This window comes from Oryzias latipes, chromosome 17, assembly GCF_053564925.1.
Source record: "Oryzias latipes strain Hd-rR chromosome 17, Olatipes_Hd-rR_3.1".
NCBI lineage: Eukaryota > Metazoa > Chordata > Actinopteri > Beloniformes > Adrianichthyidae > Oryzias > Oryzias latipes.
Genome location: NC_136253.1, coordinates 36049855 through 36069481, shown reverse-complemented (window position 1 = coordinate 36069481; position 19627 = coordinate 36049855). Strand labels below are relative to the sequence as shown.

At 49.9% G+C, this 19627-nt stretch overlaps 5 protein-coding genes across 12 annotated transcripts; 2 read left to right on the top strand and 3 right to left on the bottom strand.

The window, feature by feature from the left end:
* Positions 1-4: 4 nt before the first annotated feature.
* On the bottom strand, positions 5-4433 carry yipf1 (Yip1 domain family, member 1). 3 transcript variants are annotated; one of them, XM_078935028.1, is made up of 10 exons: positions 4294-4433; positions 3297-3402; positions 2554-2705; positions 2390-2470; positions 2225-2312; positions 2019-2117; positions 1782-1948; positions 1470-1652; positions 736-840; positions 5-534 (listed from the first exon to the last, which is right to left on the bottom strand). In XM_078935028.1, the coding sequence occupies exons 2-9, from the start codon at positions 3328-3330 to the stop codon at positions 760-762; spliced, it is 885 nt and encodes a 294-aa protein (XP_078791154.1). In that variant the 5' UTR covers positions 3331-3402; positions 4294-4433; the 3' UTR covers positions 5-534; positions 736-759. The 3 variants fall into 3 exon arrangements, with proteins under 3 accessions (XP_078791154.1, XP_011471675.1, XP_004086748.1); XM_011473373.3 differs by having other exon boundaries at positions 4171-4410; XM_004086700.5 differs by lacking the exon at positions 4294-4433 and adding an exon at positions 3561-3660.
* Positions 3977-6026, top strand: lrrc42 (leucine rich repeat containing 42). 4 transcript variants are annotated; one of them, XM_020701893.3, is made up of 7 exons: positions 3979-4413; positions 4490-4615; positions 4681-4802; positions 4885-4970; positions 5036-5149; positions 5222-5306; positions 5376-6026. In XM_020701893.3, the coding sequence occupies exons 1-7, from the start codon at positions 4034-4036 to the stop codon at positions 5741-5743; spliced, it is 1281 nt and encodes a 426-aa protein (XP_020557552.1). In that variant the 5' UTR covers positions 3979-4033; the 3' UTR covers positions 5744-6026. The 4 variants fall into 4 exon arrangements, with proteins under 4 accessions (XP_020557551.1, XP_020557552.1, XP_011471672.1 ...); XM_078935026.1 differs by having other exon boundaries at positions 3981-4413; positions 4684-4802; XM_020701892.3 differs by having other exon boundaries at positions 3977-4413; positions 5222-6026.
* tmem59 (transmembrane protein 59) lies at positions 5827-10307 on the bottom strand. 2 transcript variants are annotated; one of them, XM_078935027.1, is made up of 10 exons: positions 10167-10301; positions 8887-8960; positions 8168-8439; positions 7955-8060; positions 7762-7856; positions 7504-7656; positions 7357-7429; positions 6974-7097; positions 6755-6872; positions 5827-6525 (listed from the first exon to the last, which is right to left on the bottom strand). In XM_078935027.1, the coding sequence occupies exons 3-10, from the start codon at positions 8330-8332 to the stop codon at positions 6373-6375; spliced, it is 987 nt and encodes a 328-aa protein (XP_078791153.1). In that variant the 5' UTR covers positions 8333-8439; positions 8887-8960; positions 10167-10301; the 3' UTR covers positions 5827-6372. The 2 variants fall into 2 exon arrangements, with proteins under 2 accessions (XP_078791153.1, XP_004086747.2); XM_004086699.4 differs by lacking the exon at positions 8887-8960 and having other exon boundaries at positions 10167-10307.
* tceanc2 (transcription elongation factor A (SII) N-terminal and central domain containing 2) lies at positions 9712-12290 on the top strand. 2 transcript variants are annotated; one of them, XM_023965381.2, is made up of 4 exons: positions 9712-10119; positions 10187-10328; positions 10405-10598; positions 11384-12290. In XM_023965381.2, the coding sequence occupies exons 1-4, from the start codon at positions 10021-10023 to the stop codon at positions 11570-11572; spliced, it is 624 nt and encodes a 207-aa protein (XP_023821149.1). In that variant the 5' UTR covers positions 9712-10020; the 3' UTR covers positions 11573-12290. The 2 variants fall into 2 exon arrangements, with proteins under 2 accessions (XP_023821149.1, XP_023821150.1); XM_023965382.2 differs by having other exon boundaries at positions 9759-10119; positions 10405-10592.
* Positions 12291-12705: 415 nt separating this feature from the next.
* cdcp2 (CUB domain containing protein 2) lies at positions 12706-18753 on the bottom strand. The gene is made up of 6 exons (XM_011473376.4): positions 18542-18753; positions 18048-18395; positions 14421-14762; positions 13504-13857; positions 13230-13408; positions 12706-13156 (listed from the first exon to the last, which is right to left on the bottom strand). Exons 1-6 carry the CDS (start codon positions 18609-18611, stop codon positions 12851-12853), a joined length of 1599 nt encoding a protein of 532 aa, XP_011471678.1. The 5' UTR covers positions 18612-18753; the 3' UTR covers positions 12706-12850.
* Between the last annotated feature and the right edge of the window lie 874 nt (positions 18754-19627).

The window sequence follows — 19627 nt, the reverse complement described above, 5'->3', positions numbered from 1 at the left end:
TGAATCCATGAACAAACTTCCACACGTTTTATTTCTGTATTGATGTTTTCATGACAAAGAATACTTATGAAGCAGTGCTGATGTCTATATAAAGGCAGGAATGTGGCTTCATTTGAGGGCACTAAGCAATCAGAAACACCCTCACAGGACAATCACGTCCATTTTCCCACAGCTAGTCATCAACTCACAGTATTGAAACGTATACGCTTCTATAACAGGAATATACATAAAAAGGAAAATATAAATTGCCATAATCCCATTCATGCTCAAACTGGTCATTTATAAACCTAAACTGAAGAACCTGAAAATATTAAAACTCCACCTTTATAAAGATTTTGTGCCCACTTCACCTGGAGCATGTTTACAACCCCTCCCATTAGAAAAGCAGACTGGGGTTCCAGAAGTCACGTTGCTGCACAGCGTGGGCTTCTTAAACAGTCTTAGGCCGCCACATCCCAGTGCCGTGAAATCCAGACGTCCCGTGACTTCACCAGCGCAGCAACCCGATTCTCTCCAATAAAGCAACGGAAGAACCTGCAATTCAACACACAGGTACATTTTAAACCACATCAACGTTTAGGAAGTTCAGCGTTGTGTGTTTAAAACTTGCATGTCACTGAGACAATGATGACAAACTAAGAGACCAACAACAGATCCAGAGCTGTAATTCTCTGCACCATGAAGGAGAACTGCAGTTACAAGACCAGTTTGAGAGCTTAGGCGTGTTTTTCTCACCAGATATTTCACTCTGTGAAGCTTTCATGAAGAGGATGTATTTGTCTTGATCAGGCCTGATGTAGGAGGAGCAACAGGCGCTCCTGGTCTGCTAAAGAAATACATCTGGAAGAACAACAGTGAGAACGCTGTAGAACCGGACCACAAGCTTTAATTCTAATCAACTCAGAGAAACAATCAGGCCAAGACTGAGGTAAGGCTGGGGGGGTGCAGAAGGTGGAGACAATGCAACAATCCATTCAGCCTGGTCCCCCTTCAAAGACATGGGTGCTGTAATTTGTAAACCAATTACAATAATGAGACAAGACATGTAATCCCTGCAGACCTGACAGGGTTCAGATTAAGAGATGTGCTAACAGCCGCTTCTCCCAGCAGTTAACAAACCTGCTATAAGCCTCTATTGACCAGTCCCCCCAATGGGAATGAACTCGATACCCTCATTTCCCAGAAACACACATGCAGATGCACAAAGATGGCAGCATAATGAAGTCTGTGACTGACACAAACAAGCCGGGTCAATGCTCGGACATGCTGAGATCATTGAGGACTAATGAGAACCGACTGCTGTTATCTACACCACCATGAAGAGGCAACGGGAGTCATGAAAAGACTGACAAGAAGACAATCACACAGCAGCCCGATCAGTTCAGAGGCCGTGCGCCAAAGCGGAAGACTGACTCTTATTTTCCAAAGCACATCTCCGTCTTTTGCCTCTAAAAACAATCTGGCATTACCTTACAAACCACCGCCAGGACCACATCCAGCAACACGATGGCTGACACCATCGCCATGGCAACCTTAGGGTGGTCTTCCCTTAGTGCAGGCCAGAAGGTCATCACCAGGATGGAGCCAGAGAGGCCAAACGCCACCACCATGATGCACCACCTCAGCCACTCCAGCGGGGCGATACACAGGACCTAACATGGAACACAAGCAGGTCAAGAGATCTGTGGACCGTTTCCACAAACAGATTTAAAAATCCCCAAAGCTCAACAAGCTGCAAACCAAGCTCTCTTTTACTGTAGAAGAAAAGCTTTAGAGCTCACCACGGCAGGTATGTAGGCTGACAGAGAATATCCATACACACAGACGACCTCCATAAAGGAGTACGACACCAAGTTCAGGATCTTGTTGTTTCTCCACAGCAAGAACCCCCAGAGGCCCAGAGGAACAAACCAGGCGTAGCTGAAGATCATGGTTGCAGCTATGGTTACTGGAACAAGAAATAAGCACCATGAGGAGCAACCCCCCCATGTTCAGTGAAGCCCGTCACACCTGCTGACCTTTCCGAAACTGTGGATTATATTTTCCAGCCATAAAGTTGGAAATGTTCCCACTGATGAAAACGGCAAACACAAGAGTGGTGCAGATCCAGAATGGTCCTGAGAACACAAACATCACGGAGTTCTTCACATGTTTAGACCAGGAAAAGCAAGACTGTCCTCCAGTGATTTTAAGAACACGAGGATTCAAAACGAACAAATCAAACCATAAAGATCAGGATTTTTCCGAAGGTAAAACTGAATGAAGTTCTTTCTGGGCCAAGGCAGCAGTGATCCGAGGATCCTCTCCCTCACCTGAAGAACATAAAACATTCAAACTCAAGGCTGAACGTTTTCCTGAAACGTTCGTAACATAGCCGTAAAAACATTACATGATGAGTCTCGATGTCGAAGAATTTCTGATAGTACTCAAACGTCCAGAAAGGAGCACTTTTCTTTTGTCCAGACAGGAGCTTCAATGGAAACAAAACAGTCCAGATGAGTCCACTGATTCTAGAGCAAAGGAGACTATTTTTCTGTACATTGAAGGCCTGACCTCCTCCCTGTCATCGGAATGGGCTGAATATTCATCTTCAGCATCATGAACAAAACCAGGAGCCTTCGTCTGTCTCTTCACATCCTCATCTTCAATTTTGATGGTTGTAGCTTCTCTGTTGGTCTCCAACAGATTCCCATCCTCTTCAAACTCTGATGTCAAAGAAAAGAAGAAATAGCCCGGTTGGATCAAAAGACAGGATTTGAAACAAAAATGTGTATTAAAACTACAACAAGAGAAACTTCTGTGTAAAAACCAGCAACACTTTTCAGAATAATGAACCACGGGAAAAAAATATTAAAAGAGGGGAAAAAATGAAACTGTAACAATTATTTGTTCAAAATGTAAATCACATTTCTTTCTAAATAAAATGTGTCATTATTATTTCTGCATTTCCAAAATAACGTAGCATTTCATGATCTGAGGAGCCAAAGCAGGAGTGGGAGCGTGACTGAAGGGGTTTCGTGCTGCATTCAGGTTCCAGCAGAGAATTCCGCTCAGGAGGAACAGTCTCAGCATTTTGTCCCGTTGGGTCAATGTTCGGACATGCCGAGACCGTCCCGTCCTCCTTCAGCAGAACTCATGCCAGTCAGGACGGCTGCTCTGCAGGCAGCTGCTGAATGTCAACATTTGGAAAAGGAGCCATCGAGATGTTTGGCTAATATAGACACACACGGGGACGTGTTCAGGTTCCAGGTTTTATTAATACTCTAGTCTATGAACTTTTGGGGATCCTAACTTACCTCGGAACTCAAACGGATCATTGTTCGATGCCATTTGCTTCAGTAAGGATGTTGGTTTTCAGAAGTTTGATGTCCAACACCAGCAGCTGAGTTTCCCCGATCAGTGCTAAAAATGACACGTTTAAGTTTAACGGGACGGTAGAATTATAGTTCAAAGTTCTACGTCAAACCTCACAAAACGCAGAAGACTCGACAGTTTTATGTTACCCTGATAAAGACATTTCAATGACGTTAAAGTGAAGTTTTCCCAAAAGGCAAACTTACCGGATTATGGACTAAATCAAAAATATTTCCTGATAGCTAGGCTAGCCTGAAACAGGATATGACATCACTGTAAACAACGCGGGACTTCCGGGATTTGAAAATAATTTCGAAGTAAAAGTTTGATTAATCGAAACAGACCGTCGGGTTAAGTGATTATTGATTTATGACGTGTGTTTTGTTCTTTAAATATAGCTGCTTATGGAGAGTTTTTTGTAAAACTTTTAATTCTTTACAAACACTTCCACTTACCAAAGTTTTACTTTGAATCGTGAAAGAAGTTCAATACTTCATAACACACTGTATTCAAAAATAGACCAAATAAATTCATACTCTAGGTAATTATATAATTTTGTAGCATATGTGGAATGAAATGGTCAATTATATATTTTTTTATTTAAATTCTTGTCATGATTTAAGGAGGCTTTTGCTTTTTCGCGACGCCCGCTAACCGGAAGTGACGCTTTGGTTTGAAGATGGAGGGCGGCAGCGTCTATGTTCGGGAAAGAGGCAAACTTCGGCGTGTGGGTGACACCGCTCTGGCTCCAGCGGCCCCCCCGGCTGACGGACGGACAGAGTCCCGCGCGCCAACAAACAAGAATGGTAGAATTACCTCGCGCGCGGAGGGAAGCCTCCGATTCTCCGAGTCTCTCTTTCAGATGACGCTTTCCTTCGTGGTTGACAACATCCAGCACGTGGATTCGCTGGTCGGATTCCCAGAACAGATCGGACGTACCGTGTTTTCGGCTGCGGCGGAAGGTCACGTGTTTTCCGGCCCGGACGCCTCCAAAGCGCTGCGGCTGTTCGCTGATGCTTACGGGGAGACGCTGCTCGGGTCTCTGTGCCTCAGAAACCGGTGGGGACGGTTTCCGCCGCTGCCCTGTGTAGCACCAACCGTGACGTCATCACGTCTTCTCCCTCTGGTTCCTCAGGTTCCCGCTCCTCCACGAGCGGATGGAGGAGATCAGAACGTTCTGCAGTCTGAAGTCTCTGGACCTGTTCGGGTGCAGGCTGGGGGACCAGCACGAGCTCTTCCAGCACGTGACGTCACTGGCCAAGTCAGACTCGTTTTCTTCTACCGCCGCATGAATCCGCGCTGAGAGCTGACATGTCTCTGCATCAGCAGCTTGGTCCGGCTCTTCATCGGCGCCAACGGTCTGTCAGATGCTGGCCTGCAGAGACTGACCGCAGCGGTCCGGATGAGGCAAGCGGGTCTGGACAGTCTCCAGGTCCTGGACGTTTCCTGTCAGTGGCTTCTGGGTGATTGCACAGATGCAGCCATCTCAGTCCTGAGAGCTGCTGACACCTAGGCTCCTCTGTTTGGCAGACAACCCCATCTCAGAGAGAGCCCTCCGGTACCTCACCTGCCTCCCAGAGCTGTCAGCGCTGGACGTGTCTCAGACTGGAATGAGGGTAAGACAGGACGTCATTGCAGCAGGATCCGTGCTCCCGACCCCTGAGTGTCTTCATCCATCCAGATTAGCCCCGGATTGCAGAAAAGCATGTGGGGCCTGCTGGGCCTGCTTCACTGCCCCGAACCTCTGGACGTCTTTCATCATTCTGGATGTGAAACTGACGGCTGGGCAGAGCAGGTCAGTGTTCAGACACGCTGGACAGGCGTGGACGCCCAGCACCTGGATCTGAGACGGTTCATTTCTGCTCAGGTGGTAAATCAATGGGAATCCATTGGATTAAAGACGCCAACGCAGAAGAAAGTGGGGGATTCCAGGATGTCAGCTCTTGGTTTTTGTAAGTCTGGTGCGTTTTGGGTTGTTCTTCTGTATGTTTTTGTTTTTTCCCAAAGACTGTTTGTCACAGACGGAAGACAGAAGAGGATCCGGGATGTGCTGAGCTCCTCGGGCCCGGTCCATGGCAGCGAGCAGGACACGAGCAGAGAGGAGCTGCACTTTTACAGACCCACAGCCGGCGTTCAAGAGCCGCCGTCTTCCACCGTTAATCCCCGTCTGGAAGAGGGGAAACGGAAGCTGGATCCAGAACGTGGCGTCTCCCACCAGAGCCCCCCGAGAAAGCGTGGCGTCTCCCACCAGAGCCCCCCGAGAAAGCGTGGCGTCTCCCACCAGAGCCCCCCGAGAAAGCGTGGCGTCTCCCACCAGAGCCCCCCGAGAAAGCGTGGCGTCTCCTCAGCTCTGACTGCAGAGGACATGGATCTGCTGAGCAGCTACTGAGGGAGGAGACGCAGGCGGCCGTGCAGCTTTCCACAAAAGCAGAGCAGCCATCACCGGAGGCACAGAAACACCAGACGCGTGGAAATGTTGGACCGTTGTCATTTTATTATTGCAGCTTAACGGCAGGAGATCCGAAAGGATAGAAACCAGGAACCACTGCCATAAATGAACCTTTAGATCCGAGTCACAAACACGGACTGGGGGAAACGCAGCCGAGTCGCTGCTGAAGGAATGCTTCTTCCGAGATGTTTTTAAAGGAATAAAATCAGAACAGAGACTGTCATGTTTATTCTGACTCGTCATTAAGAGAACACTGAAGCCGGAGAGCGTTCCTCTCTGTACCGTCCACATGGAGATCTTCAGAGCCACATCCATAAGCAGGTTTTACTGAGCAGGAGGAAACATGTCAGAATTCAAACCTTTAATAGAAATAAAATAAAGCAGGGAGCTAACAATGAAAAACCGTCTTCACGTCCACCACCATGTCCTAATGCCTCAATCATATAAAAACACGTTTGTTTCCCTGAAGGTGAGATGGAGGAAAGACACTCGATAGAAAACAGCCATCAGCACTGCAGGGTTAGAGCAGAAGTTTCAAATCAACCACGTTCTCTTCTGCACAGCAGCGTCTAAATGCTGGACCGGTTCAGGTCCACCTTGGTAGGGAGGGGTCCTGCCTTTTCATCCAGCCCTTTGGAGGTGATGATGAGCAGAGAGGATGCTGGGTAAGGGGTCAGCTTCTTCTCTGGGAGATGCTCGCTGTCTCCATAGATGCTGAGTTTCTGTAGAAACATTATTGAGGCTTGAGTTTCTACCAACCCTCACTAAGGGTCTGCAGGACATCAGGTCCCTCCGGTCCACCGACTGTTTGAAAAGCTTTTGGAGAAATGACTCAGTGATCCATTGATTTTCTATAGTTTCTATTCAAACCCAATGGAGAAAACTGTATTTGAAGAACAACCCGTCCCTTCTCTCAGAAAACATTTGGGTTTGATGCTGCGGCAGACCTACCTCTGAAGGAACATACTGGTCCACAGCCGTCGCCACGGTAGCACAGCAGATCCAAACGAGGACCAACACCGACAGGACCAGAGTGGTGGTCAGGATCCATCCAGGCAGCCAGGGGTTCCTGCAGAGAGAACAGGAACGGTGACCCAGCAGATCCTCGGTGTCGCACCGTTCAGCTGACGGTGCCGTCTCCTGGTGACGGGCCCGAGCGTGCGCACAAACCTTGAGAGACAGCTGAAGAGGTTGTATTCGTCGTAGAAGCTCTGGACGCCGGTCACGTCTCTGTCTCGCTCCTGGATGAGTGCGCGGTCGTATTCCCTGTAGACGGGTCTGCCGAGTCCGGGAGCTGAGAAACCAGGAGATGGTTATGCGTGTGGGAAGAGCAGAGCTCGGCTGTTGTGGCGTTCAGAAGCTAGAAGTCCACCTCCACAGAGCCCCCCCCCCCAGAAATGACACGCGCCACACAAATGAACATTAGAGCCATAAACACGTGGAGGCGGTTCTGCACAGGAACACATGGATGCGTGTAGCGGGATTCTAACAAAAAGGCCGACCTGTGAGCTCTGGATGAGAGCTGTGCGTTCACTTAGATCAGGGAGGCTTACAGATCTGCTGCAGGTCGTCTTCAGCTCTGCTGTCCGGACCAAACCAGGGGAAAACCTTCACCTGAGGTTCAGCCTGTTGGGCAGAAGAGCTGCTTTCCATGACCGGGCTCACCTGGACAAAGGCTAACGGCGCGACTCGGCTCTCACCTGGAAAATGACCACTTTTCCATCATCAGCCTGGAGGTAAAAGGTCCAGGTGGAGGTGATGAGGCTGTGGGCCTGACTCATGACGTCATCCCAGAAGCCTCTGACCAGCGTGAGGGGGTACAGGAGGTGGATCCTGGGCACCATGATCTCCAGCTAAGAACACAGAGACAGGCGTGCGGCTGCAGGTGAGGCGTGCGGCTGCAGGTGGGGCGTGCGGCTGCAGGTGGGGCGTGCGCCCGCGCGGGTGGAGTTCGTTACCTGCTCGTGCCTCTGCTCTGCGAACGGAAGCTGGTTCTGGCAGCCCAGGCTGCAGGCAAACTGCTCCTCGGACTGGCTGTAGGCCTCCTGGCAGGCTGCGGGTCAGCAGAAGCGTTTAGAGACATCACCTTTTCAGGACTACCTGGCTGGATGCATCGCGCGCGGGGAGCCGCGCTCGTGCGGCTCGTCTTACTGGCTTCACATTCGGACTTGGTCCGGTTCAGATCCCCGCCGTCACGAACGAACTGGCAGATGGAGAAGAGGCGGCAGCCCCTCCGGCAGGCGTACAGCTCCTCCTCCTGTGGACGGACACCGGAGCGGTTACCGGGGGCGCTCAGCGGCGGAGGCCCGCCCCAAACAGCGACATCGCCAGCCGCTCCGACCGAGCCGCCGTCCCGACACTCACCCGCGGGTACGTATGCAGACTATAGGTCATTTCACAGGAGCCGCGGCAGGACGCGGTGCTCCCCAGAACGGTTTCAAACACGTCCGAGGCCGCGAGCGCCGCGAGGCCGGAACACAGGAGGACCAGGAGTCCGCAGGTGAGGCTGAAAGCGGAGAGAGAAACCATTTTCTCTACGAAAACAAACAGGATCCGCTTCCCAGTCCTCCTTAAGCGCTCTGAAGTCTCGTCCCGATCCGAACTCTCGCGATGCTCAATGTCGCGTTCACGGAGTACTGGAAAACGTACAACAGTGATTAATTAAAACCACTTTTAGACGCTTTTTAAAAAATTGTTTACTATTTTAATTCCCATTTCAGACCCGTTTGTAGAATATTGAGGGAGCTGGGGAATTTTTAAGACATCTTTAACATAAAATACAGACAGAAGCCATAACAGTTCATGGGAGGAGCATGAAGGCAGCTGTGGTGAGAGTCACTGATAACAGAAACAACACAGAACAGAAACATGTTCAGCTTTACTGTAACGAAGTATTTAAAAGTATTGCTGGTAAGATTTCACTCTTCTGTTATGGTTGTTGATGTCAGCATTCTCTGTCCGTCTCTGATCCGTGCATTGAGCATGATGCTGGTGATAACCATGTCATGCCACCAGCAGAGCCGCTCAGGTTCATTTTTCTGACAAATCCTGCATTTGTGCTTCAGTTCAGGCAGCAAATTTACCGTGGATGTAAGAGGATCCCCTCTTTCTTTTTTTCTTTTTCTCACGAGTAGATGCAGTTACTTTAACCCGCGTTCTGGAAGCAGATGAAGACAGATGAATGGATCAAAATACAGCTTAGGGTTTGTTTTTTGGAAGGAACGGACATTAAAATAAACTTAAAAGCTCAAAAAGTTGATTTTGCATGGTAAAGACCTTGTAATATCTCAAATTATATTACAATTGTATGTTATAATTGATTAAGAATATAGATATAAGATGTAAGGAGATAAGATATCTTTATAAATGTTTAGTTTGATCTTTATTGTCTTTTCTTGTTTTTATTGCTGAAAATGGCTTGAATCAATAAAAAACTTTTAACATTCGATTGAATTTAAAAATTGTTCTGCCCCTTAGTATGATCAATGCTATGTAGCCTATTTTTATCATCAATGGGTATTTTAATTGTCTTGTATATGCATTTCCTTTACTCATGTGTTGAATGTTATCCTTAACCTTTAAAGGCAACAATAAAATATAACCACAGATGATTTTTGAGTTCTTTTTGTTGCATGAATGCAAATGTTTGTATGATGTTTATCATTAAAAACAAAATGATTATCCGTAGAAAATGTTTAAAAAAATAAAATCTTTCAAGTAAACTAGTTTCTAATAAGGTAATATGAATGCTGCTGGTTTCAGTTACCATTGGTATAAAATAAACCTTGTTCATTGTTACTTCAGTGATCCACTGTTTGCAGAAAGAGTAACAAAATACACAGATTTCCTTTATTTAGCACCAACCGTTTCTGTAATTTATTACTTTAACTATAAGAACTTTTAACGTGCGTCCTCCCCTTTTCTCGCGATGTTTTATCATGATTGAATGTGACGTCAGAGCAAAACTACCCAACATGCACCGCCATCCCGGTAGCTGTGCAGAGTCCGCCTGGCTGATCTCGATCACGTCTAGTGCGTTTTTAGGATTATTTATCTTCCTGAACGCGCGCGCGATGCTTGTCTTCATGTAGAGGCTCGTTTATGATGCAGTGTTTGTAACTTTAAACAGACTGACGTCACGTTTTGGCCTCACTTTGTGTGCTAACGTTAGCATAACAGTCTGTTTTCCTGGTTTGCTAATAAAGTTTTGTTTGAAGATGGACCGGTTTGTAGTTCGGCTTCCTAAGAATGAAGCGCGAAAACAGCCGAAGATCAAGGAGAAACGTTACAGGCAGACCACCATCGAGTCTCTACGGGTGAGTGAACGGGCTGGTTCGGTGACGGGAGACGGTTTGGACCGGACCTGAAGTTCTGTGTCTCCAGAGGGTGGTTGTGGTTGAGGACATCATGCGCTACAAGGCAACGCTCGAACTTCCCGCTCAGACGAAGGAGAACCTGCTGACAGTCCTGACGGAGCTGAGCAAGAAGATGCCGTCCAGGGAGGTTCTGAGGTCCACCAGGATAGGTGCTCAGATGAAACCAGTTCTGATCACACGGCTCTGTCAGTGAGGGGCGGAGTTTGACACTTAATGTCTCCAAAGGTCACGTGGTCAACCGGCTGCGGCGGCACCAGGATCCCGAGGTGAGCTCTGCGGCTGCGCGGCTTTACTCCGACTGGAGGACTTTCATCCAGGAGAACTCCAACAAGCCCTGCATCGAAGTCCGCTCCGACCGGCAATCTGAGGGGCTGAGGAGCAGCGCCAGGAGGCTGCTGTCCGCCGCCCTGCAGGTCCAGGTGGGAGGGGCAGCAGACGCAGCCGAGTGTAGTCCGGCGATGCGTATCCCCGTCACAGAGATGCGTATCCCCAACATGGCGATGCGTATCCCCGTCACGGCGATGCGTATCCCCGTCACGGCGATGCGTATCCCCGTCACGGCGATGCGTATCCCCGTCACGGCGATGCGTATCCCCGTCACAGAGATGCGTATCCCCGTCACAGAGATGCGTATCCAACATGGCGATGCGTATCCCCGTCACGGCGATGCGTATCCCCGTCACGGCGATGCGTATCCCCGTCACGGCGATGCGTATCCCCGTCACGGCGATGCGTATCCCCGTCACAGAGATGCGTATCCAACATGGCGATGCGTATCCCCGTCACGGCGATGCGTATCCTCGTCACAGAGATGCGTATCCCCGTCACGGCGATGCGTATCCCCGTCACGGCGATGCGTATCCCCGTCACGGCGATGCGTATCCCCAACATGGCGATGCGTATCCCCGTCACGGCGTGCATCGCGATGATGTGTCACGATCGTCATGTGACCCGTTGGTTCCGGCCTCACTGCAGAAAGTCCGCTAATGGTTTCTGATCTTAGAACATCAGAAAAACTAGACTAAAGTGTCCGACTCACCGACTTTCTCTACTTACTTTATGGGCGGCTGCGGTGCAGGGGTATAGCGGTCAGCCTCTGATCGGAGGATGACAAGTTTCTGGATGCAGATGTGTTCAGAACCGCGGTGTTTCCCGGACTGGTGGTTTCTCAGGGCTCTTCATGGTTCTGGTTTGTGTCTTTCAGGAGGACTCCGGACTGAGCGACAGCATTGAGCGGGAAGTGTTTCACCAGGGCTCCCGCCTGGTGAGCGCCTCCTACAGACGGACGGTTCGAGCGCTGGTCTTTGCCTTCAAGCACAACTCCCAGGTTGTGACGCAGGTGAAGAACGGAGACCTGTCAGTCAATCACCTGGTGTCCAATTATAAAAAATAAGGTGTTTGTCTGAGCCTCAGGCCGTGCACAGATGATTTAAGTAACCTGTATTTATTTTTTTTGTGGTAGTTGATGTCGGCGTTCTCTCTGATGCTGGTGATAACCGTGTCATGCCACCATCAGAGCCGCTCAGGTTGATTTTTCTGACAAATCCTCCATTTGTGCTTCAGGCAGCAAATTTACCGTGGATGTGAGAGGACCCCCTCTTTCAGAAAAGCACGTTAGCCACAAGAGAACTGCAAAATGTTTTAATAGTTTTTTGTGGCTAAGGTGTGTTTCTGAAAAAGGATCTACTTTAATCCACGGTAAATTTGCTGCCTAAAGCACAAATGCAGGATTATTTTAATAACTGACACCACTATAAATCCTCATGGATCCTTCCTCCAAACTGAGATTCTAGTTTTTTATTCGACACACCTTAAACGTTCAGGACACGGGTCTCCATTCAGAACGTATGGATGAGAAGAGGAACGGTGTGGAAGCTGCTGTTGGTCGGTTTTCTCGTGTTAACATAGTTCGTTGGTCCAGCAGAACTCTGCTGACTGCTTTGCTCAAGTTTTTATTTTTTCAAACCTTTAGAAAATGTTTTTCAATTCATAGAATATTTGTCATGAATTTGCTGCTGACATGAACATCTTCTGGAAATGTTTCTGTATTTTTACTGTTACATTTGTGTTTGTGTCAAAAGTTGAGTAAAGAAATTCCCAGAAAAATTCAATTCCTTTGAATCTGTTCATCCATAATCCTAATCCAGTTTATTCCCAAACTGGATCCTCCTCAACTACTCAAGGATGGAGATTGGGTTCATGCTGGACAGTTCTCCAGTCCATCCTAGAGTCACACACACACACACACACACACACCCCCACACACACACACACACACACACACCCACACCATCACTAAAGGGCCTGTCATGAACCTCTGAATCATGTTTCTGGACTGTGGGAGGAGAAAACCCCCAGCTGGGATTCGAACCAGGACCCCCTCAGTATCAGGTGAGGGGGCTAACCACTACACCATGAATGTGTTTTTCTCAAAGTCTTTGTCACAGTTGTGTGAAACAGCTGCTGATCTTCACTTTTCTCCCCTAGAACCCGCCTCCCTTGAAGGTTCTGTTGGATCCAGCAGTTTTGTTTAGAACCAATCTGAAGGAGGCTGAAATGGTCTTGGATTACTGGATACAGGCTTCGTGTTGTTTTATTTCTGTCAACCATTTCATCTAGAACCTTCTGGGCCGTTAGTGTTTGAAGGCAAACGGGTCAGAAACCACCAGAACTACAGCAGCACTAGCCAGACGATGGCTATGACCATGAGGATGACGGCCAGAACGCAGATGCTGATGAAGACGATGTCGCTCAGGTCGTGCGGCTCGGCCTCAGGACGGGCTTCGTCCCCGGGGCTGTGGCTGTGGGTCTGCAGGGCCTGCTCCTCCAGGCGCCGCTCCTCCGCTGAGACGATGGACACGGACGCCACCTTCCGCTGTGCGTCGCACTGCACTCTGTATTCCTGCACGTTCTGCTGCGTTCCCGCAGAGAAATCGATGTAGAGCTTGTTGACCAGCATGGTGACGTTCCGGTGTTTCTGTAGAGGAGACGGAAACCAGGTGACGCCTTTGACAGCCGCACCGCGCCGGCTTCAGGTGAGAGCCGCTCACCTGGCTGGCCGTTCCACAGTTGACAAACTGGGCGAGGATTTTATAGGAGGTGGAGGTCAGCTGAGCCGCACAGCTGGGGTTGCCCAGGTAGATGCTCTCCCGCTCCAGCTGAGGTAAGGACTGCTGTGGGATAAGGATGGTGAACTCTGAGCGCGTGCAGCTCACGTTCACGGGCACCACTGAGGACCGAGATGAAGAGGTCAGAGGTCAGTCACAAGGCGTCCAGACGGAGAAGCTGCTCATCGGTCACTTTAGGACCAGCGGGGGATTTTACCTCCAAGGTAGGAGGCGCTGAAGCCCCTGTGGGCCTCGTTCCTGTCGGTGCTGAGCACCACCAGAAGCTTGTTCCCCTTTGAGAGGATGAAGGGGGGCTGCTCCCGGCCACACCAGCGTCCCAGCAGGGCGGCGCTCTGGCTGTCGCCGTCGTGAACCGCCACAGAGTCGTAGTCGCACTGGTCTGACAGACGGTTCCGGTCCTCCAGGTCCATGACCGGGAAGTAGAGGTTGATGCGGTAACCGCCAGCCAGCGAGATGCTCCAGTGGCAGTTGATGTTGTTGGGGTAGATGCCGGGGAAATGCGGGCTGCTGAAGTCACCGCTGACAGCTGACAGAACCTGCTGACATTCACCTGTCAAAGCAAAGCGCCATCATCAGGTATGACCACCAGGACGTCGTCGGACGTTCCTGCATGGAGACGTGTCAGGGCTTCACTGAAGCAGAGCTGAATCTTCTCTGCTGTCTGAGACACACCTCAGTCACACCTGATCACAGCAGGAGCCAAGCCCCGCCCAGTCCACCTGGACGAGTCTGAGGAAATGATGCCGCACCGCACAGAACAGAAAAACACTAAAGCTCTTCAACTTTCAGCTTTTTATTCTCTTCGATTCATGAGGAAATCCAGGAGATTTGAACATCTCTGGCGAATGTTTGATCTGCTATGAACGCAGTCACAGCTGCGCAGCCGCAGACGTTTGTAAAGCATAGACATAACAGTGTTTAAGCTGAAGGACTAAAAACTTAAGATCTTGATCTAAAATTGCGCGTACACGCGGGAAACATGGCAGCGCTTTGTCCCAGCATGCAAGAGCTGAAAACAAAAACAACCGTTGGACCCAGAGCTTCCTGTCTGACGACTTCCTTCAATCTCAGGGACCACTTCCTGTTTCAGGTGTTTGCATTAAACCCGCTCACCTGAGTAGTAGTAGGCCTTGAACCCCCGTCCTCCAATGTTGAAGTCCGACTTAAAGACCACCAGAAGATGGTTGGACGTGGTGATGATGTTGGGCGGCTTTTCCGCCCCGCAGAACTTGCCCAGGTGGCGGTGTGAGAGGGTGTCTCCATCGAACAGGGACACAAAGTCAAAATTACAGCCCTCGTTATTCTCCAGCTGGAAGTCCAAAAAGACAAAGGTGACCACGCTGCCGTTGGACACCCGGATGGTCCAGGAGCAGTCAGCGTTGTTGCTGTACTCCTGAGGGTAACCTGGGCTGGAGATGACCCCAGACAGTCCGGTCAAAACCCCCCCACAAAGGTCTGCATGGGACAAAAAGAAGACTGTTTCAGACATCAGAGTAGATTCACTTAACCCTCATCAGACCTTTATTTGGCCTTCATCTGACCTTCATTTGGCCCACATCGGACCTTCATTTGGCCCACATCGGACCTTCATTTGGCCCACATCAGACCTTCATTTGGCCCACATCGGACCTTCATTTGGCCCACATCGGACCTTCATTTGGCCCACATCGGACCTTCATTTGGCCCACATCAGACCTTCATTTGGCCCACATCGGACCTTCATTTGGCCCACGTCGGACCTTCATTTGGCCCACATCGGACCTTCATTTTTATTTGGCCTTCATCAGGCCTTTATTTGGCCTTCATCAGGCCTTCATTTGGCCCACATCGGACCTTCATTTGACTTTTATTTGGCCTTCATCAGGCCTTTATTTGGCCCACATCAGACCTTTGTTTGGTCTCCATCAGACCTTAATTTGGCCCACATCAGACCTTCATTTGGCCCACATCGGACCTTCATTTGGCCCACATCGGACCTTCATTTGGCCCACATCGGACCTTCATTTGGCCCACGTCGGACCTTCATTTGGCCTCCATCGGACCTTCATTTGACTTTTATTTGGCCTTCATCAGGCCTTCATTTGGCCCACATCGGACCTTCATTTGACTTTTATTTGGCCTTTATTTGGCCCACATCAGACCTTTGTTTGGCCTCCATCAGACCTTTCATTTGGCCTTCATTAGAATTTTATTTGGCCTTCATCAGGCCTTCATTTGGCCTTCATCGGACCTTTGTTTGGCCCACATCGGACCTTCATTTGGCCCACATCGGACCTTCATTTGACTTTTATTTGGCCTTCATTTGGCCCACATCGGACCTTCATTTGGCCCACATCGGACCTTCATTTGGCCTCCATCGGACCTTCATTTGGCCCACATCGGACCTTCATTTGACTTTTATTTGGCCTTCATCAGACCTTCATTTGGCCTCCATCAGACCTTGATTTGGCCTCAATCGGACCTCTGTTTGGCCTCCATCGGACCTTCATTTGGCCCACATCGGACTTTTGTTTGGCCTCCATCAGACCTTTCATTTGGCCTTCATTAGAATTTTATTTGGCCTTCATCAGGCCTTTATTTGGCCTTCATCAGACCTTCATTTGGCCCACATCGGACCTTCATTTGACCTTTATTTGGCCTTAGTCAGACCTATATTTTGCCTCCATCAGACCATTTATCTGGCCTTCATCAGACCTTCACTTGGCCTCCATCAGACCTTCATCTGGCCCCCATCAGACCTTCATCTGGCCCCCATCAGACCTTCATTTGGCCTCCATCAAACCTCCATCAGACCTTCATTTGGCCTCCATCAGACCTCCATCAGACTTTCATCTGGCCTACATCAGACCTTCATCTGGCCCCCATCAGACCTTCATCTGGCCCCCATCAGACCTTCATTTGGCCTCCATCAGACTTCCATCAGACCTTCATCTGGCCTCCATCAGACCTTCATTTGGCCTCCATCAGACTTCCATCAGACCTTCATCTGGCCTCCATCAGACCTTCATCTGGCCCCCATCAGACCTTCATCTGGCCCCCATCAGACCTTCATTTGGCCTCCATCAGACCTTCATTTGGCCTTCTTCACACCTTCATTTGGCCCACATTGGTCCTTCATTTGACCTTCATTTGGCCTTATTCGGACCTTCATTTGGCCTTGATTTGACTTTTATTTGGCCTTAGTCAGACCTTTATTTTGCCTTCATCAGACCTTCACTTGGCCTCCATCAGACCTTCATCTGGCCCCCATCAGACCTTCATCTGGCCCCCATCAGACCTTCATTTGGCCCCCATCAGACCTTCATTTTGCCTCCATCAGACCTTCATCTGGCCCCCATCAGACCTTCATCTGGCCCCCATCAGACCTTCATCTGGCCCCCATCAGACCTTCATTTGGCCCCCATCAGACCTTCATTTGGCCCCCATCAGACCTTTATTTTGCCTCCATCAGACCTTCATCTGGCCTTCATCAGACCTTCATCTGGCCCCCATCAGACCTTCATTTGGCCTCCATCAGACCTCCATCAGACCTTCATTTGGCCTCCATCAGACTTCCATCAGACCTTCATCTGCCCCCCATCAGACCTTCATCTGGCCCCCATCAGACCTTCATTTGGCCCCCATCAGACCTTCATTTGGCCTCCATCAGACCTCCATCAGACCTGCATTTGGCCTCCATCAGACCTCCATCAGACTTTCATCTGGCCTACATCAGACCTTCATCTGGCCCCCATCAGACCTTCATCTGGCCCCCATCAGACCTTCATTTGGCCTCCATCAGATTTCCATCAGACCTTCATCTGGCCTCCATCAGACCTTCATTTGGCCTTCTTCACACCTTCATTTGGCCCACATTGGTCCTTCATTTGACCTTCATTTGGCCTTATTCGGACCTTCATTTGGCCTTGATTTGACTTTTATTTGGCCTTAGTCAGACCTTCATTTTGCCTCCATCAGACCTTCATCTGGCCTTCATCAGACCTTCATCTGGCCTCCATCAGACCTTCACTTGGCCTCCATCAGACCTTCATCTGGCCCCCATCAGACCTTCATCTGGCCCCCATCAGACCTTCATCTGGCCCCCATCAGACCTTCATCTGGCCCCCATCAGACCTCCATCAGACCTTCATTTGGCCTCCATCAGACCTCCATCAGACTTTCATCTGGCCTACATCAGACCTTCATCTGGCCCCCATCAGACCTTCATCTGGCCCCCATCAGACCTTCATCTGGCCCCCATCAGACCTTCATCTGGCCCCCATCAGACCTCCATCAGACCTTCATTTGGCCTCCATCAGACCTCCATCAGACTTTCATCTGGCCCCCATCAGACCTTCATCTGGCCCCCATCAGACCTTCATCTGGCCCCCATCAGACGTTCATCTGGCCTCCATCAGACTTCCATCAGACCTTCATTTGGCCTCCATCAGACTTCCATCAGACCTTCATCTGGCCCCCATCAGACCTTCATTTGGCCTCCATCAGACTTCCATCAGACCTTCATCTGGCCTCCATCAGACCTTCATCTGGCCTCCATCAGACCTTCATCTGGCCCCCATCAGACCTTCATTTGGCCTCCATAAAACTTCCATCGTCTCCCCCAGTGTCACTCTGATCCTTAAGTCCTGGTGTTGGAACAGATTCTGGTTTGGGGGCTGTAGATCCACATGGACTCCATGATTGAGGCACATTCATATCGTAAACAGTGCATCAATAAAGAGTCCAAGTGGAAGGGAGCACCTTTAGTGTAGCCAGCACTGAAGCCCCTGAAGGCCACGTGACGGTCAGAGTGGAAGATCAGGGACATGACGTTCCAAGAGGAGGTGAACCTGGGAGGGGGGGTATCCCCGCAGAAGTTCCCGAGGAGGTTCCCCTCATCCTCAGATACGCCGTTGTATATTTTGACGTAGTCGTAGGCACAGCTGGCGTGGTGCTCCAGCTCAAAGTGGTGGAAGCTGAGCAGAACAGAGGAGCCCTCTGGGACCACGATCAGCCAGGAGCAGTGCAGGTTGTAGGGATACAAGCCGGGGAAGTTTGGGCTGGAGATGTTCCCAGATGGAGCAGAGAGGATGCCTCCACATTTCACCCCTTAGAATCACAAACATTTGGTTTCAGTTCAGGAAGAAACAGGATCTAACGTCTGACTCACTGATCATTCCCTGGTTGGAGAAGCCCTGAAAGTTCATCATTGTCTGACGCTGCAATGGAACTGAAGATGACAAACCACGACTCACCTTTTTTCGAATCCCCCGTGGAAAAAAGCAGCAGCAGCAGATGAGTGAGGATGGCCGTCCTGAGAGCCATTCTGCAGAAGCACCTTCAGCTTCGGTCACAGCTCAGCCGCAGCCATCCTGCAGCTCGGCCTGCAGGTAGAAGGACTGGAACATGCATCCGCCTCCGCCGCAGGAACCCGACACCCCCTCAGGTCGCTGAATTTTAATGACTGTTATCCAATGAGCAGCAGAGGATTGGAAAGATGTTTTACATTATTGATGTGGGTCTGCCACACACGAAACACTCGGTTTATGTCATATGAACACAGACCACCATTTTCCTCAAGGTCGAGCAGAACTTTGTGAAGGGAAGGAAGATCCAGAGCCTTACAGCTGCTCTCCGGGTTTCATCAGGAAACTCATGTGAGAAAGTGAGTCAGAGCTGTACGAACACTCTATTATATACCCTGACCCCCCCTCTCATTCGTCTGAGTTATTCTGACTTTTTTCCTTTGGGGAACCGCTGACTGACATGGTCCGCGTCAACGTTCCTGAAGCTGCAGACGCATGATTGGCCCTTCCAACAGATCTCAGTTCCTGTGATGATGTCACAGCGCCGCAGACGCACGAATGCAGTCCTGCCTACTGTACGCCGGGTAAAGTGCTGTTGGTCAAAGCCCCTTCCTTCACATGCTGCACACTGATGGGGGGGCCTGGTGTTAGTGACTCATCCTCATACTGCCTCCTTCCTGCAGGTGGCGCTGTTGCACCACGCAAAAAACAGCAGCAGCAAAGAGTCCCAGCAAGCTTCAAGCTGGAATGAATCAGGCTGATTAAATCAGTGGAGTGTTTTCCGCACAGAGGTTCATGCGACCAGAATGAGCTGCTTTGCTGTGGATCTGAAACTCCGTCCTCTTGTCATTGCTGGAGGATGTGGGCAGTGGGCACCGCAGCCATGTGCTCCAGGAAGATACCAGGCTTTACAGCAATCTAATCACCCATTAGCTAATAAGCTCTCTGAAGACAAACACGGGGGAAAGGCGGCGCGTTCCTGCAGACTGAAAGGAAAACTCCAGGCGATGACAGATGCTCGACCTGAGAAACGCC

Bases quoted from the DNA above. Each gene is read 5' to 3' on its own strand.
- cdcp2 (XM_011473376.4), bottom strand. From the start codon at position 18,611: ATGGCTCTCAGGACGGCCATCCTCACTCATCTGCTGCTGCTGCTTTTT. The intron at 14,763-18,047 runs GTGCTCCCTTCC...TGTCCCATGCAG, and splicing joins CAGTGCTGGCTACACTAAAG to ACCTTTGTGGGGGGGTTTTG. The intron at 13,157-13,229 runs GTGAGCGGCTCT...TCTCCTCTACAG, and splicing joins ACTGTGGAACGGCCAGCCAG to AAACACCGGAACGTCACCAT.
- yipf1 (XM_078935028.1), bottom strand. From the start codon at position 3,330: ATGGCATCGAACAATGATCCGTTTGAGTTCCGAG. The intron at 2,313-2,389 runs GTAATGTTTTTA...TATGTTCTTCAG, and splicing joins TCGACATCGAGACTCATCAT to GTGAGGGAGAGGATCCTCGG. The intron at 2,118-2,224 runs GTTTGATTTGTT...TTGTGTTCTCAG, and splicing joins GAAAAATCCTGATCTTTATG to GACCATTCTGGATCTGCACC.
- tceanc2 (XM_023965381.2), top strand. From the start codon at position 10,021: ATGGACCGGTTTGTAGTTCGGCTTCCTAAGAATGAAGCGCGAAAACAG. The intron at 10,329-10,404 runs GTGCTCAGATGA...ATGTCTCCAAAG, and splicing joins TCTGAGGTCCACCAGGATAG to GTCACGTGGTCAACCGGCTG. The intron at 10,599-11,383 runs GTGGGAGGGGCA...TGTGTCTTTCAG, and splicing joins CCGCCGCCCTGCAGGTCCAG to GAGGACTCCGGACTGAGCGA.
- tmem59 (XM_004086699.4), bottom strand. From the start codon at position 10,212: ATGATGTCCTCAACCACAACCACCCTCTGGAGACACAGAACTTCAG. The intron at 7,657-7,761 runs GTAACGAACTCC...CTGTGTTCTTAG, and splicing joins CAGAGCAGAGGCACGAGCAG to CTGGAGATCATGGTGCCCAG. The intron at 7,098-7,356 runs GTAAGCCTCCCT...CTGGTTTCTCAG, and splicing joins AGACGACCTGCAGCAGATCT to CTCCCGGACTCGGCAGACCC.
- lrrc42 (XM_020701892.3), top strand. From the start codon at position 4,034: ATGGAGGGCGGCAGCGTCTATGTTCGGGAAAGAGGCAAACTTCGGCGT. The intron at 4,616-4,680 runs GTCAGACTCGTT...TCTCTGCATCAG, and splicing joins CACGTGACGTCACTGGCCAA to CAGCTTGGTCCGGCTCTTCA. The intron at 5,150-5,221 runs GTCAGTGTTCAG...ATTTCTGCTCAG, and splicing joins CTGACGGCTGGGCAGAGCAG to GTGGTAAATCAATGGGAATC.